The 16223-nt window shown below is 46.9% G+C and overlaps 1 protein-coding gene across 1 annotated transcript; it reads left to right on the top strand.

Moving 5' to 3' along the window:
• The first annotated feature begins 7330 nt into the window (after positions 1-7330).
• On the top strand, positions 7331-10724 carry RNASE7 (ribonuclease A family member 7). The gene is made up of 2 exons (XM_021695396.2): positions 7331-7422; positions 7826-10724. Exons 1-2 carry the CDS (start codon positions 7417-7419, stop codon positions 8333-8335), a joined length of 516 nt encoding a protein of 171 aa, XP_021551071.1. The 5' UTR covers positions 7331-7416; the 3' UTR covers positions 8336-10724.
• The last annotated feature ends 5499 nt before the right edge of the window (positions 10725-16223 follow it).

The raw sequence follows: 16223 nt of genomic DNA, 5'->3' as shown, positions 1-16223 counted from the left end.
CTCAGAGAACAAAGGGTCTGCTGCTCACCCACTCGCCCCAGAGGCCACACGCGCACGCACACAAGGGCCTCCCACTGAGTGCTGGGTCGAGAATCAGAGACCTCAGCGTGGACCCCCACAGTCCCCATCATCACCTCCACACCGGTCCCAATCACACTATCAACCGGCTCCCTCACCTCCGACCTCAGGCCCTATCAGAGTCCGAGCACTCCCGGAAACCTCCAGCTTGTCAGGTGGGATTAGACAGCATAGCCTGGACGTGAGGAAGTGTGGGCCCGTGAGCCCAGAGGATCAGATTCTTACTGTAGTTTGCCATGTGGGGAAAGAGCCGGACTCCTAACTCTCTTCGTCAACACCTGCAGCTTCATGAGAACTAGAGAGCCTGCCAGACGCAGCCCTTGACCTCCACAGGCCTCACGGCCTGGCCTCCCTGCAGGGTGTTGTCCGGCTGGTGGGCTTCCTCGTAGGACAGCCTACTCCATCTGTGTCCTGGGGAATGGGAGCCAGGAGCCAGAACACAGAGCCCCGCGTGTTCCGAGGCCAGTGTGTAGTCTGGGGGTGGTGCAGAGTATGGAGGCTTGGGGGTACTGGCGTGGCTCTTCCTGCCGGTACGAACTGGGGTCCAACACTGAACCCATCCTCCCAACAACTTGCTTCTCCCCCTGTGTTGCCTGTCTCCTGGCTCCTCAGTTACCTATGCAAGAAATCTGTGATCCTAGGCCCTCGCCGCTCCCTAACCCCACCGTGGGGAGGCAGTGGCTGCAAGGTGGTTAAGAGCAAGGCTTTTGAGTCAAATAGACCAGAAATCCTGGCTGAATCCTGGCCCTGCTGTTTACAGGCTGTGTATCACCAATCTAAGTTTGCTAAAAACACACTAAGTTGCAATTTCTTCATCTAATAGGGGGGGTAATCTTTTATACCTCATGGCACTATGAGAATTCATTACGATGTATATCAAGAGCTTTTAGCCCAGTGCTTGGCACCTGGTGAGTACTTATTATGAGCATGAGTCCATTAGTCACACAGCCCTGACACCTAAGACTGTCCCTGAAACTGTCCCTTCCGTCCCTGTCTCTTCCCCTGCTCAGGCTCTCCCCTCTTTGGGACACCACATGCTCTCCAACTCCAGTAAGGCTCTACACTTCCCAGGACAGAAGACTCTCCATGACCTGACCCCCGCCATGTCTCCAACTGCATCTCCATCCATGCCTGTTTCCCCCTTTGTGCCACCCTCCACCTCCTCAACCTGGCTCATGCCACCTCCTTTACCCAGGATGTTGTTCCTCACCTCCTTCCACTCTTACCCCCATCACCTCCACTGAGCTAGCTCATGTGAAGTCTCAACCCGGAAATCCTGTTTAAGAAGGCTCTGCTTGGAAGACCACCCCCAGGGAAGTGTGCACAGCCAAGCAAGTGAAGGTGAAGCCCACACAGGCTGGTGGCTCATCTGTATCCTTCAGGCTGGGGCTATAGGCCAACACTGAGTGGGAGACTTGCAGGGAGGTGCCTAAGCCTGGTTGACTCAAGTGTTGGTTTTGAGGAAGTCGGCTGTTGTCCCCACCTCAAAGCAGGCCTCTTCTTCCCTATTTGCTCAAGGCTGCAGCTTCTCTGAGAAGAGGTAGGGGCTTTTCATGAAAGGCTCCTGGTCTTCCTTTTCCTTCATTCGATGCCCACCTACCACCTCTCCGCTCTGCACACACAGTTACAGAAATGAAACAGCGCTTGATAGAGGAAAGAGTTCAGGACTTGATATCAGATAACCTACTGAATTTCTGCTTCCGCGTCTATAAAATGGGATGAATACCTTCCTTACCTCGTGAGGCTGCAAGAAGAAAGTGAGATGGTCAGTATGAACTTGAATTTCAACCATCACACGGTGTATAAACAACGTATAACTTGATTTGATCTCCTAGGTTCTACACCAACTCGCTTTTTTCCCCAACTCAACATCAGCAAAGCCTCTTTTATTCCCCAGATGATCCAAGTGACCTCCCCCAACCCTGCTCTGCCAACGTAGAGCCCCTTCTGACACCTGACTTAAAATTCATCTTCATGAAGCTTTCTATTATTAGCCATGCCCTGTGTCGATTACCTTAAAATTTTTTTTTAATTTATTTTTTTAAAGTTGTTAAATACCGTCTGAAAAGCACTAGGACAAATGTTGGGGGCAGTATAAAGGTAAATAAAACAGCTCCAGCCCAGATTACATGTATAATTCAGCAAGAAAGACACACGTATAAGCATGTTACAAAGGCCTGAGCACAGGACCAAGAAAGGTGCTGAGTGTGCAATGGACCTTCGGGTTCCAGACTGCAATTCTAGTGGCCCGGTCTTTAAAATCCTATCTTCAAGGTGCTGATCCACAGCATTGCTGCTTCCATGCTGACATCCTTGTCATGGTTTCATCTGCTCCCAAGATCTGAGATTTGTGGAATTCATTGCCTCATTACACTGGGCTTTACATACATGAGAATTACCCTAGAGATGAAGAAACTAAGTTTGAGAGAGAGTAGTTTGCTCAAGGTCATATGTCTAATTTAGTAGTTCTCAACAGGGGCAGGGGCAGGCAATTTGGTCATGTCTGGGGACAATTTTGGTTGTCACAACTGGGAGGGGCTACTGGCGTCTATTGGGTAGAGGCCAGGGATGCCATTAAACATCTGACATTGCACAAGACAGCTCCGACAACAAAGAATTATCTAGACCAAATGTAAAAAGTGCTGAGGTTGAGAAACTCTGGTCTGGGGCGCCTGGCTGGCTCAGTCAGAAGAGCATGCAACTCTTGATCTCAGGGTCTTGAGTTCAAGATCCACGTTGGGTGCAGAGATTACTAAAAAAAATAAGTACACTTAAAAAAAAAGAAAGAAAGAAAAGAAACCCTGGTCTAATGAGTGCATCAAATTTCCTAACAAGGGCAGAATTACTTATGCCTTGTATATTGAAAAGGGCTGGCAAATCTCCAGAACTTAGAAATATTTGTGTTAGATTTTGCTTTGAGTAGTGATGGTTTTTCTACCAGCAAGAATGTTCACCAATGTTCACCACTGAAACTTTGAGTTGTTTTTCCTGTAAGGGTGACCCTCTGCCTGTCGTCCTCTACACATTCTCTCCTTCCTTTCCTCCCAAAACAAGTGGCTAGCATGGCAGGTGCAGGGGTGATTCCTTATGATTGAGGGGAACCCCAAGATTTTGCCGACAGTGAGCTTACCACAAACTCAGTGGGGTCACTTTTTTGCCCTATCCAACCCAAATGGATCCAACCAGCATAGCATGTCATGGGCAGTTCCTGGGTTGTCCTTGAACCCAAAGGATTGCTTCATGCAGCTCAACCTTCTTGTCATGACTTCACCTCAACCCCAGGGTTGAAGTCCAGGAGCTGTATTGTCAGTTCCTCCATTTGCTAGCCAGTGCTGAGATTGCTGCTGGTCCCCCCTGGGACTAGGATCATTCAGGGGCAAAATGAATGCCTTCGAACCCAGAAGTTGAATCAGTTAAGAATCATTTATATGCAAGGCACTAAGCTATCCCTGTGGGAAGTAGGAAAAAAGTATTATATAGATGGTCCTTGTCTTTTGAAGATCGATAGTCTAAGTTGGAGGAAAATGATAAATACATACGAAGAAAAACCAACGATTCAAGGCAGAAAATTGTACATCCTGAAGACAGAACTGTAGGAATTTAGAGATGGAGAAGATCCCTCTGAATTGGGGGGCATCGGAGCAAATTTTCTGTGTGAGGGGCAGGTCATCCTGGGACCTTGGGATGGGTCTCAAGGAACAGTTAAGAGTTGAGTAGGGATAAAGAGGATTATGAAAGGTGTGTTTAAGAAAATATAGAAAACCACCTTGGCTAGAATTGAGGCGCTTCTGCGGCAGACCTTGACTATCAGGCCAAAGAATCTGAATTTTATTCTGTAGCTAAAGGGGGAGCTGACAATGGCTTCTGAGATAGAATGACCTAATGAGGCCTCTCAACCCCGGAGCAGGTCCCCCTCTCCTACATCCTGGCTTGTCTAAAGGCATTGGTTTGGGAGCCAAGGATTCCAACCTTCTGTCTGTGCTGCCTCCTCCAGACCCACAGCTGTTCCAGGAAAGGTCATGAGAATTCAAAGACCCAGAGCAAGTCCCACGTCTGACCCCAACTTGCTGTTTGTTTCACTTTCCCCGTCTATAAAAATGAGCCCATTACCTTTATTTATCCTAGGAGTAACAAAATTAGGATAACAGAATTTGGATCTGCTCCTGCTTGGAGGGAAACTCTCATGGGCTTTCCATCGGTATCCAGAGGCTGTGTGGAAGTCCGGAAGAGAGAGAGGCTGGCCTCTGAAGGGTGGGCACCAATCCAGGCCCGGCCCTCCTCTCAGCCAGCTCCGCTCACCCCCTCTCAGTGCAGGCCAGAGGAAGCAACAGCTGTTGTCCTGTGGGGAAGACAGGCAGAGGTCCACCTGGCACTGCTGGGATTTTCACAACGCCCGCCCCAGTGACTTTAAACACACACACACACACACACACACACATGCATGGTAGTGGCCTGGCAGGGGTTGGGCCAAGAGGTATGATTATGGCCATAGAAGGAGGAGGTGGGGGTAGCTACCTCATCTCCCTGGGTAGAGGCTACTTGTCTGAGGGGCTTTCTTCCCTCCCATCTTCTCCGCCCATTTTGTCTTCTTGCTCACCCCTTTCTAATTTTTCTCTTTTCCCCTTTGCCAGACTCTCTGATCAGTCCTTGGCCTGTTGCCTGACCCCTTTTGTTCTCCCTAATCTTGTCCCCCTTCCTCCATCTTTTCCTCTTGCCCCTTACACAGGGCGAAGGAAAACTGGCAAAATTATCCTACCAAGTGCAAAGGGAAGCAGATCCTGGAAGCTGGAGAGCTGGGGCAAACCAATCAATAAATAAAATCCCCTGCCTTATCCAAACAACTGAGGCAAAGTAAGGGTTTCAGCTTGAGTTGTGAAGGTGGTAGTTTCAACTCTTTAATTTTTGTATGCAAACCTAAACCTTTACTCTTTCTCCCCTTTGGCCTAGACAGTAGGGTGGTATTTGACTTTCACACAGCACTCAGGCCGGCTTCTGGAGAACTCAGGATAATGGCCTTGAAGAGCAAACTAGGATAATTATAATGACAGGAAAACACAAGAGCACAGAGCAGTGCAAGTCGTGGTTTGGAAACATCTCACTCCAGAATAATGAGAAGTGAGGAGTCCTGGCTAAGAATTCAAATGAGCTCCTGGCCTCCCACCCCATCCCCTGAGCCCAGCCTCTGGTCTGGGGCTGGACAGGCCTGTGCTGATCCGCATTCTGTCCACAGTCCGCTTTAAACCATGGATTTTATTCCCAAACATTTGCATTTCTACAGCAGCAGGGGCATAATTCTCTATCCAGAAGTTCAAACTGCAGAGATTCCAGCACCTTAACAAAGCAGCGAATGCTATTCCCATAGCCAAGGCCTCACTGAGAAACAGAGGCGCCAGAGGCCTGGGGTAACTCATTCCCAGTTCTCTGTCCCCATCTAGCGGTGCTTCCCATCTCCAACACCACTTTTTCTTCCAAAAATCATCCTGGGCACTCCACCTACTAAAATGGTGTCCCCCAAGCCTCAAAAACAAACACGTCCTCTTCCCAACTCAAACTTCTGACTTCTGGACCAGAACACAAACTTTACAATCAAGATCATTTTTTTTTTTAAAGATTTTATTTATTTATTTGAAAGAGAGCGAAAGCGAGAGAGAGCACAGAGGGAGACACGGCGGAGCAGAGAGCCTGACATGGGGCTCTATCCCAGCACCCTGGGATCATGACCTGAGCTGAAGGCAGGTGCTTAACTGACTGAGCCGCCCAGGCGCAGACCATGTGCATGGCTTTGCTACAGTTACAATCTACACAAGGGCCTTTCACTCCTCGGCTTAGAACCGTCTTCCCGCACCGCCCCCACACCCCCCACAGGCCCCAGGGCCTCCGCAGTGTGCTGGAGTAAAAGTCACGGTCTTCACTGGTCTCAGAGGCTTTCCATGATCTGGCCTCTAGTCCCTCTCCGATCCCACCGTCCGGCACCTGCCCCAGCCACACTGGACTCCTGGCTGTCCCTCCAACATGCAGGCATCTGTATGCTTTAGGGCTTTCACAGCACTGTTCTATTTGGACCCTTCTTCGCCAGACAAGCACAAGTTCACTTTCTCATCTTCAGGTCTTTGTCCCTACTTTAAATATCCCTATTTAAAAATCACTGCCTACCAACCTCCCTCTTGTTCTACCTTTGTCCTTAGCAGTTATCACTTCAAGCAAAGGGGTATATTAATTTTTTACTGTCTTTCTCCTGATGGAATGTAATGATTTTTGTCTCTTTTATTCACTGATCTATCCCAAGCACCTCAGCACATAGTGGACGCTCAAGAAATATTTGAATCCTGAAAAAAAAAGGAGTGTTCATCTCAGTTTTCCAAACTTCCCACCCACAAGTAGTGATGCTTCTACTCCTCGGTGTCTCGGGTCTTCTGAGGGCAAGGTCACTAGAGCCCCCAGAGCAGTACCAACTCGGGCTCTCCATACACCTATAACTACTGCAAGGAGCAGGCCATGCAAGGTCAAGGCCTAAGGCAGAATGAAGCAACCACCACCACCAACGGCATTTTCAAATTTGGACAGTGTTTAAGTTTTGCCGATCTCAATGAAGAAGGGAGGAAAAGAGTGAAGGATGAAAGGGGTTAGGTGCCTTCACCAGGTAAAGCCAGGTGGTCCTGCTCAGCACCTGGCACTGAGGGGCCCAGAGGAGTGAATCACTGCAGAATAGCTGAGCTGGGGTGGTGTTGGGCATCAGGACTGGGATGATTCATCCGCTTCCCTGGCTCCTCCATCTCCTCCAAAAGATAAGCAGGAAGTCCTGATGACAAGAAATCATACAAAACAATATTCTAGGCTATTCCCTCTGTATCTCAGGTTAGAGAAAAAGCTATTCTTACGGCCACAGTGATTGGCTCTTCCCAGAATCATGAACCAGAGATGTATATAGGAGAAAAATGGCAGTTCTCCCTGAAATTCATTTGCGGTTGACACCTGGGTCAGGTGCTTTAGTAGTCAAATCATGTGGCCAGAGGCCAAATCCAGTCTTTGAGTGTGAGGAGTGAAGTTTCCTCATTGCTGAACCTGTTTAGGCAGATACACTAGCTCCCTAGGTATCCACTTATTTGGGACATGTAGGTGGAAAGGCACGTACACTTGACTCATTTCCTGATCCCCGACTGCTCCCTGGCCCGCCCCAAACAGAAGCAACATAGCTCAGGCCAGCTCTTAAGGAGTTAAAAGGCAAGTGATCTGAGGCCAGTGACAAGTAAGGGCATCCTGAGCCCCGGACTCAGTGAGGAGGTGCAGCCTGTGGCGGGACCTGGGTCGGGAGAGAGGCCAGAGAAGGGACGGGGTCTGATGCAGGTGAGTGATATGACAGACAAAGGAGGAGGGGATAAGGACACACATAGGGGAGAGAGGAGAGTGATGCCCGGGGGATGCAGGCACAGACTGGGGACACGGGGGACAAGGGTGGTATCATGGAGGGGATGAGACACAGAGCAGGGGATAAGGACACAGGGGGAATCAGGCTCGAGGGAGAAGAGATAGAACAAAGAATAGGAGGCAAGAAGGACAGAATGAGGGAAGACGGGCATACGAGGTGAAGGGGATGGGGGTCACAGTGGGTGAGGAGGGCACACAGAGCGGGAAGAGGGAATGAGACACAGGGGGAGGGAGGAAGGAGACCTAGGGGAGGGTAACGGTGATGAGATAGAAGGACACATACAGAAAGACTAATTTCTCACCCCCTGCTGTCTGTCCCCAGCAACCCCAGCCCTCCATCCTCACTGCTCCCCTGCTAGAGAGGGTCGCAGCCAGAGCAGGATCCTGCCCCCTACTGCTGTTCCTGCTGCTGGGGCTGTGGGTGGCTGAGGTCCCCGTCAGGGCCAAGCCCAGCAACGTGACCCAGGCTCAGTGGTTTGAAATTCAGCACGTGCAGCCCAGGCCCCAGCGATGCAACACGGCGATGGGCAAGGTCAACAAGTACACAAGACACTGCAAACCCTTCAACACCTTCCTGCATCAATCGTTCTCCAGTGTGGCTGCCACCTGTCAGACCCGCAGCATAGCCTGCAAGAAGGGCCAAAGAAACTGCCACCAGAGCAAAGAGCCTGTCTCCCTGAGCACATGTGAGCTCACCTCAAAGAAATACCCAGGCTGCAAGTACAAAGAGAAGCGACAGGTCGCTTCTTATATTGTGGCCTGTGACCCTCCTGAGAAAGGGGACTCTAGGAAATTCAAGTTGGTTCCCGTGCACTTGGACAAAATCCTGTAGGTTTTCGGACTTCCTCCCTCTCGTTCTGTGCCTGACTTCCCTGTCCGGACCCCTGGGCCAGTCCTCGTATGGCCCACAAGTTATCTTCCTCCCGTGTCTCAGGGCCCCTCCTAGCTCAACCTCTTCTGAAAGGGCTGAGCTCCAGAAGAGATGGTCGGTCCTTCCTCTTTCTGTGGCTGTTTTCCCAGGAGCTTATCCCCAAGGGAGGGGCTGAGCAAGCTAGGGGTGTGGGTTCCCCGGTCTGTGCCTGGGACATCTCTCCCCTGCCCCATCTTCACGGCAGCCTGACAAGAGGAGGAAATGAAAGGACAAGAAGGGCATGAGATTTATGGACAGAGCTGTTCCTGTTCCCGAGCTAGGAACCTCCCCTGGCTAACGTGGTAGTGATATGAGCTGTGTGAGGAGAGGCGGCTGGAAAGAAAGAAAACGAGGTACCACTCCATATTTATATAGCACTTTAGGTTTTTCATGGTGTTGCCATATGAGTCCCTTGGGAGATAGACTTGAGAAGGATTGTGGGCCTTCTTTGGGGGAGGAAATGGAGCTTTCAGAAAGAGTAATTAATTAAAGAGCTTGTCAAATTGGTGAGTAGCACAACCTGGGCTTGAACCTAGGTCTCCTTATTCTAAATACAGTGCACTTTGCTCTTGTCCCTTGGGTAAAAAAGGAGAGAGCTCTGCAGGGACAAGAGAACTGGGTAAGAGTTCACCCATGAAGATATGTACCCTGAGAGCTTTTAGGAGCCAGTTACCCTGTGCCGGCTGCAATCAAGGTCACCAGCTCTCTAGCCAAGAGCTGTTTATGAGGTGCTCCAGGGATCTAATTCATTCTCTCTCTGCCTCTCTAACTGGCCTCCCCCTTCTCTAGCCCACTGCTCTTCCCACCTGGGCCCAGGGCCTGGCTCTGGCTAGATCCCTTTGGCCTGAAGGCATAGGGTCAGGGGAGTGTCCCAGCTTCATCCCCCTGCTCCAGGATCACATTTCCCTTGACCTCGAGGGACTTCCGTGGCCCAGAGCCTGCTGGTCACAAACAGGCTGGTGGGAGCTGCCAGAGCTTCCTTCCTCTGATAATGATCTGTCCTGCCTCGGTGCTTCCCTGGCTCCGCACTCTGGCAGTCTGCCCAGGCCCGAGGGCTTGAGATGTGGAAATGCCATCTCCCTGTCCCCCTGGGCTGCAGACACCATTGCTCCATCTCTAGTGAGCAGAACTGGAGAAGCTACGGCTTTACCTTGGCTCTGTTTTGAGGTGCACACGCCCCACCCCACCCCCATTGCCTGCAGCCCTGACCATCACCAGCCTGTTCTTTCTTTCCTTTATTTCAGTCCCAGACAAACTGCACGATGCCCCATGCCTGCCCTACTTCACTGCCCAGCTACCTTGTTAGACCTTCCCTTCCCAGCTGGGGCGTCTCTTCTCTTCCTGTCCCTCCCCGACACCACCAGTGCTCCTTTACTCCTTACCAGAGTCAGAGTCAGCTTTGGAGCCAGATAAAATTGGGTGTAAATTTTGGTTGGCTCGGTCTTCCTGGCTATGTGACCTCAAGCAAACTAAGGCACCTCTCTGCAGCTGTGTTTCCATACAGCGAAATGGGAGTACTCCCACCTACCCAACGGGATTGCAGGAAGATTTAGAAATGGTATTTAGGTAGCCTTAATCAGCCCTCAGCACTGGTAGGCATTCAATAATGATCACTGGAAGTAGCAAATAGCAGTCCAGCCATATTCACCTTGGCAAGCATGCAGATGAAGGCAAATACCCCACTCAGTTTTCCCTGAGGCCTTTCTCCTGCTAGAGAGATGTTCTTGAGTAGGCTGGAGGACAAGTCTGCAAGCAAAGTCCTGCTAGCTGGGCTGGGTGGTTTGAGAGGAGGAGAGAAGCTAGGGAAGGGATGGTCAAAGAAAGAGCAGAACATTGAACAATTCAAGCAGAGTATGGGACCAATACATTGATGAGTCTTGGAAGTAGAGATGCACTAAATACACATTGTAGCCAAATGCCAAATGACTGAGTGTAAATCTATATATCCTATGGTCATTATACTCTACATTTATCACTTCAACAGATGGTTTTGACTGAGATGCATAGAAAAGAAGATACTTAGGGGTATTGATTTTTTCCCTTTATTCTTTTTTTTCATAACTCTTTATATATTCGCATAAACATAAATTGTATAAATTGGTATTTATCGCATATAAATATAAATTATATATATTGATTTTTTTCTTATGGATATTATGGTTTTGAAGACATCCTCCTCACAAAACTTTGAAGTGGCTAAAATGATACTTTTAATGCATCCTCTCAAAATGAGAAGAATTTCCAAATAAAACTTTTTCTTGAAAGATTCATGACCTAGGGGCACCCGGGTGGCTCAGTCGTTAAGCGTCTGCGTTTGGCTCAGGTCATGATCCCAGGGTCCGGGATCGAGCCCCACATCGGGCTCCCTGCTCCACAGGAAGCCTGCTTCTCCCTCTCCCACTCTCTCTGCTTGTGTTCCAGCTCTCACTGTGTCTCTCTGTCAAATAACTAAATAAAATCTTAAAAAAAGATAAAAAAAAGAAAGATTCATGACCTAAATAGTATTAAATAACTAAAAATTCAGCATAATTCAAAAGTAATCTGTGGTGGTGGAGTTCAGAATAGTGGTATCTTGGGGAGCGCTAACTGGGAAGAGGTAAGCTGGAAATGTTCTTTCTCGGTCTGGATATGTTTACTTTGTCAGAAAACCCATTTTGCTGTATGCTTAAGATTTATGTACCTGACTGTATATAAGTTATACCTCAACAAAAAAATCCTCCTGAATGTATAGTTCTTAAGAATTATTTTATTTAGGGGCACCTGGGTGGCTCAGTCATTAAGCATCTGCCTTCGGCTCAGGTCATGATCCTGGGGTCCTGGGATCGAGCCCCGCTTCGGGCTCCCTGCCCAGCGGGAAGCCTGCTTCTCCCTCTCCCACTCCCCCTGCTTGTGTTCCCTCTCTTGCTGTGTCTCTCTCTGTCAAATAAATAAAATCTTTAAAAAAAAAAGAATTATTTTATTTAACATGATAAATGCTAATACATGAATCAATTCTATAACAATTATGATATCATGGAATCATAGGTAGAATTAAGATATAATCTAATTTCTGTTGTTATGCCTTATACTATGTTTTGAATTTAATAGTACTTATACTATTTATTAAATTTTTATAAATACTTTTGGCTCAAAAAGTATATAAGCTTTTTAAAGTTATCCAACTAATATACTATCTCTTATTAAATATTAACTGTCAGCTAATTTTCCTATTTTATGTGAAAATTCTTCATTGCTTTGTGTATAAGTTTTGACAACCATTATTACAGCTTTTCTTTTCCTTTTTTTTTTAAGATTTTATTTATTTATTTGAGATAGAGACAGAGTGAGAGAGAGAGAGAACATGAGCAGGGTGAGGGGTAGAGGGAGAAGCAGACTCCGCAGTGAGCAGGGAGGCCAACGCGGGGCTTGATCGGATCATGACCTGAGCCAAAGGCAGACGCTTAACCGACTGAGCCACCCAGACGCCCTATAGCATTTCTCTTAAAATAATAAATGTGCATTTATACTTCTACTGACTGATAGAATTTCGACATTTAAAAAAGTTCATAAGGAAAATTTCACTCCCAAGTTACATCTAGAATGCTCACTAATATTTGAAAGTGATTCAGATATTAACAATGAATCCAAATGACTTGCATTGTTCTTATTACTGATGCTTCAACTGCTTGACAGTCACCCATTCCTTCACATGACTTTGATCACAGCCAAGTTGACAGATGCCAAGAATAATGTTGAAATAAGCATTTGGTTATTCAGCTTTCCAAAGGTCAAATGTGAGGTCCAAAGTGAATAACAGGTTTGGGCCAATTACCAAGGCTGACTGAAGCTTGATGCATTCCTACCTAAAACTTGAAGGATGGGAAAAGGAGGCTGATTAGTTATTAAACACTTCTGTTTCTGGGGGTGGGAGTTTGGAAAGGGGAGGGAGGTGTGCAGGGGAACATTACCCAGCCTTCTGTAGGTGTCTTTAAAGAAAATTGTTTCAGGGGTGCCTGGGTGGCTCAGTTGGTTAAGCGACTGCCTTCGGCTCAGGTCATGATCCTGGAGTCCCGGGATCGAGTCCCACATTGGGCTCCCTGCTCAGCAGGGAGTCTGCTTCTCCCTCTGACCCTCCCCCCTCTCATGCTCTATCTCATTGTCTCTCTCAGATAAATAAATAAAATCTTTAAAAAAAAAAAAAGAAAGAAAATTGTTTCAACCTGGACCTAAGGAGCAGAGATGGAGTCCAGTATGGGGCTCCTGGGTGGCTTAGTCAGTTAAGCATCTGACTCTCGATTTCTGCTCAGGTCATGATCGCAGGGTCGTGAGATGGAGCCCCATGTTGGGCTCCATGGTCCACGCTGAGCGTGGAGACTGCTTAAGATTCTCTCTTTCCCTCTGCCCCCCAACCCGTTCACCCATGCACATTCTCCCTAAAAAAAAGAAAAGAAAGAAAAGAAATGGAGTCCAGTAAAGAAAGTAACCCAAGAACTGGTGCTTGAGCTCACTCACTTTCCTACAAGTGAGAACTGAGGTATATTAGGTAGGAGAATCTTTTACATGACCCTGGTTTCCCAAAGTCTCCATACTCTGAAGTAAATGACCCATAGACACTATGAAGAAGGCCAACTGAGTCAATGTGAGGAGAAGTGTCCTGATCTCAAGGGGAGAATGTGAGAAGAGGAAATGCCCTTGAGATGAGGACCCTTCTCCACACATTGATTCATAGTGTCAGTGGCCTTCTTCATAGTATCCATGGCTCTAGGGGATAACCCCAGTGCTATGGGAGCAGAAAACATACCGATAGCAATAACATCCAGGGAGCCTTTCCTTTGAGAGATCCTTGGCCCATTCTTATGCTCCTGCATGACTGAGCTTCCAAAAGTACTTTGAAGACTTTAGATTCTCTTTTTTAAAGGTCTCCACCTACCCTTATCCCACCATGGAAGGTAGAAAGAAGAGCAGGTACAACTCTTGCCAGGATGTTTACCTGTGCAGGACTCCAAATCAGTCAGCCTGGGAGCATCCATGAAGCCACAGAAGCATGAGAAAACATCACTAATGGGGCCTTGTAGGAAGCCCATAGTTCCCAAGAGGGGAGGTAAAGAAAGATGTTTACGCATAAAGGAAATACACATTATGATGGAAAATCCTTATCTATATAAAGGTAAGCTACTTCATAGGAGTATTAGATAGATTAAATGTGACCATATATTTAAAGCACTTAGTACAGCGGCTGGCCTGTAGGAAAAGTTCAAGAGGTGTTATCATTTATATTTATTGCTGTGGTGTCAAATGTTGGGGGACCAAACCTGTGATGGATGGAACAGGCCTGACTTCCGTGACAGAAAAACAAAGGATTTAAACAGAGGCCAAACTCCTCCTTAGCCTCCCTTTGCCAAAAGTAGTCCCTAGCCAAGAGCGGATAAAGTAAGGCTCAAGGTCAGACAAAAAAGACAATATGCATTATCTCTCTAGGTAAAGTAATTTGGAGTGGGGTGTGGTAGGGGACAATGCTTCAGTTGGAGCGAATAAAAGGGGGGTGCTAAATTGAGTATTTCTGTTAAGACTACTTAAAGGTTGTTTTTTTGTTTTCCCAACTCTACCTTCCATGAATCAAAAGATATAAAAAGAAGGCAGAGGATTTAGGGCCACTAACTTCTGAGGGTGTCCTCCACGCCAGCTCCTCTCCAAAGGGTTCAGGTATCACAGCAATTAATGGAGAGAGAGCTCTAGTGACATTTCCAACTGCCCCTCCTGACACTGAAATCAGTCCTCAGGTGAGCTTACTATGCCCTGGCCTCCAGCATGGACTCTCATGTTCTTCCCACTCCCGGATTCAGCTCCCTTTCCTACTTGGTCTTCCATCACTCAAAAGTGCCCCCTGTGCCCGTGGCTCCTGGTCCTTCCCTGCTTTCCAACAGACTGCTTGCAGTGGGAAAGCACCATAGCTGTCACTTTCAATGGTCTTCACATAGAAATTTACTTGAGCTTACACATTTAAAGCATAAACCGACCTGGTGTAAATTAGTACAAACTCCTGCTCGGGCCGTGGCATTTAGCACAAAACAGATCTACACGTCTGTAAAGCTTTAGGCTCTTTCGGCAGATATTCATAAAATTAAAATGTTACAAGAGATTGTGTCCACTGACCTCAGAGATCATCTAATCCAGCCTTCCCCATTTTGCAAATGAATAAAATAAAACCCAGAGTACTTAAACACCTTGTCCAAGATCACATGGCTAGTTTAAGTAAGTACTCAGGCTTCTTGAACCAGTCCAGTGATATTTCCAAACTGGCATTCTGATTAATTGTCTCAGATGGATCTCAGACATTTTCCAAGGTTAAATTCACTATCCATGGACTGGCAAATCAATCTGCAAATGGGCAGATTCCCGGACTTGAGACAAAATCATGTTCATTCAAAATAGGGTTTAGTGTCCGTAATCCCGACATGTTTACATTTCTGCCTCTCACCCATGGAGCACATCCCCTTCACCTGAATGTTCATATTGTGTCGGTGAAGATGGGGACAAAACAGCACCCAAGGACTTGGTTATGAACTAGTCAAGCATATCCTTAGGCCGTACCACTGGCTGTTGGAGACATGAATAAGGGCATGCAGCAAGAACAAAGGTGTTCACTTTCCATCTGCTATTTGGGGCCAGGCTGAAAACATTTGGCAGACCTCCATGTGGGCCTGAGACATCCCGAAACATTTTATCTTTGGTAAGGGTCACTATTCTTTACCTTCAAAGTTGATGCATCCAGGGCTGGGTTTTCGTGGTCAACTAGACACAGAGCGATGTGTCTCAGACTACTCAAAGTTAGTAATGGCAGAGGGGAATTCATTAAAACACCTGAAGTCATGCCCAGCAAGCATGAGCCCTCTCTGAAGCCTCCTTCTTTCACTTAACTAATATTTTTAGAATAGCCATGTGCAAAGGTGGTTTGTATGTTATCTTAAAATTTCATTTGCGGGTAATAACAGATCAAAGCTAATTTCCTGGTTTGGATGGCTGTGCCGTGCTGATGTAGGCAAGGGAACTTGTAATTAGGAGATACTCACTTTAGTATTAAGGGGTAATGGAGCATCATGTCTGTAACCTAGTCTCAAATAGTTCAGAAATGTTAATAATTGGGGAATCTGGTCAAAGCATACAGGGGAGCTCTGTGTACTCTTTCTGAAACTTACATATAAATTTGAAATTATTTCAAAGCAAAAATATTTTAAATTGTAAAATAAATACCCTGTAATGTATTTGAATTTTTCAATATACTCCATCATATCATTTTATTTTATGTAAAAATAATATTTTAAATTACTTCCTCTTCCCCCAAAATAATTTCAGGAAAATTGGGAAAGAAGACATCTATCTTGTGTCTTTGTACACCACTCACATATTTGTATTCAGTCAAAGGTAGGAGTACACTGGTCTTAGTGGGGTTTTCCTTAAGTTGCTCTCTGTGGGTCTGAGTCTCTGACCAGTATTTCTCTTCAAGAACTGGGTGAGAAAGATAAGATAGTTATGGGGGGGGCAAGGGCAGTAAGAAGGTCCTTCGCGTGCTTAAAAAAGAGAGAGAGAGAAAACAGATATAAAGCATTTAGAACAGTGACTGGAACATAGAAACCCCTCAGTAAATATTAGCTATGATCATTTTTATCACTGTTGTTTTTGTCACCGCTGGGAGGTCCAAATGCTGCACACAGGCCTGTAGTAAGTCAAAGACCATAAAACGCATGTGAGGGGAGCCCCCTGCCTCAGCTCCGGTTAGGCTGAAGATTACATGCTGTGTTTCCTGAGAACAGATCCTATAGCCAGGAACAAG

The sequence above is a fragment of the Neomonachus schauinslandi genome, chromosome 9 (assembly GCF_002201575.2).
Source record: "Neomonachus schauinslandi chromosome 9, ASM220157v2, whole genome shotgun sequence".
NCBI classification, from domain to species: domain Eukaryota; kingdom Metazoa; phylum Chordata; class Mammalia; order Carnivora; family Phocidae; genus Neomonachus; species Neomonachus schauinslandi.
The sequence above is the reverse complement of the archived record's forward strand: the minus strand, read 5'-3'. Positions and strand labels throughout refer to the sequence as shown.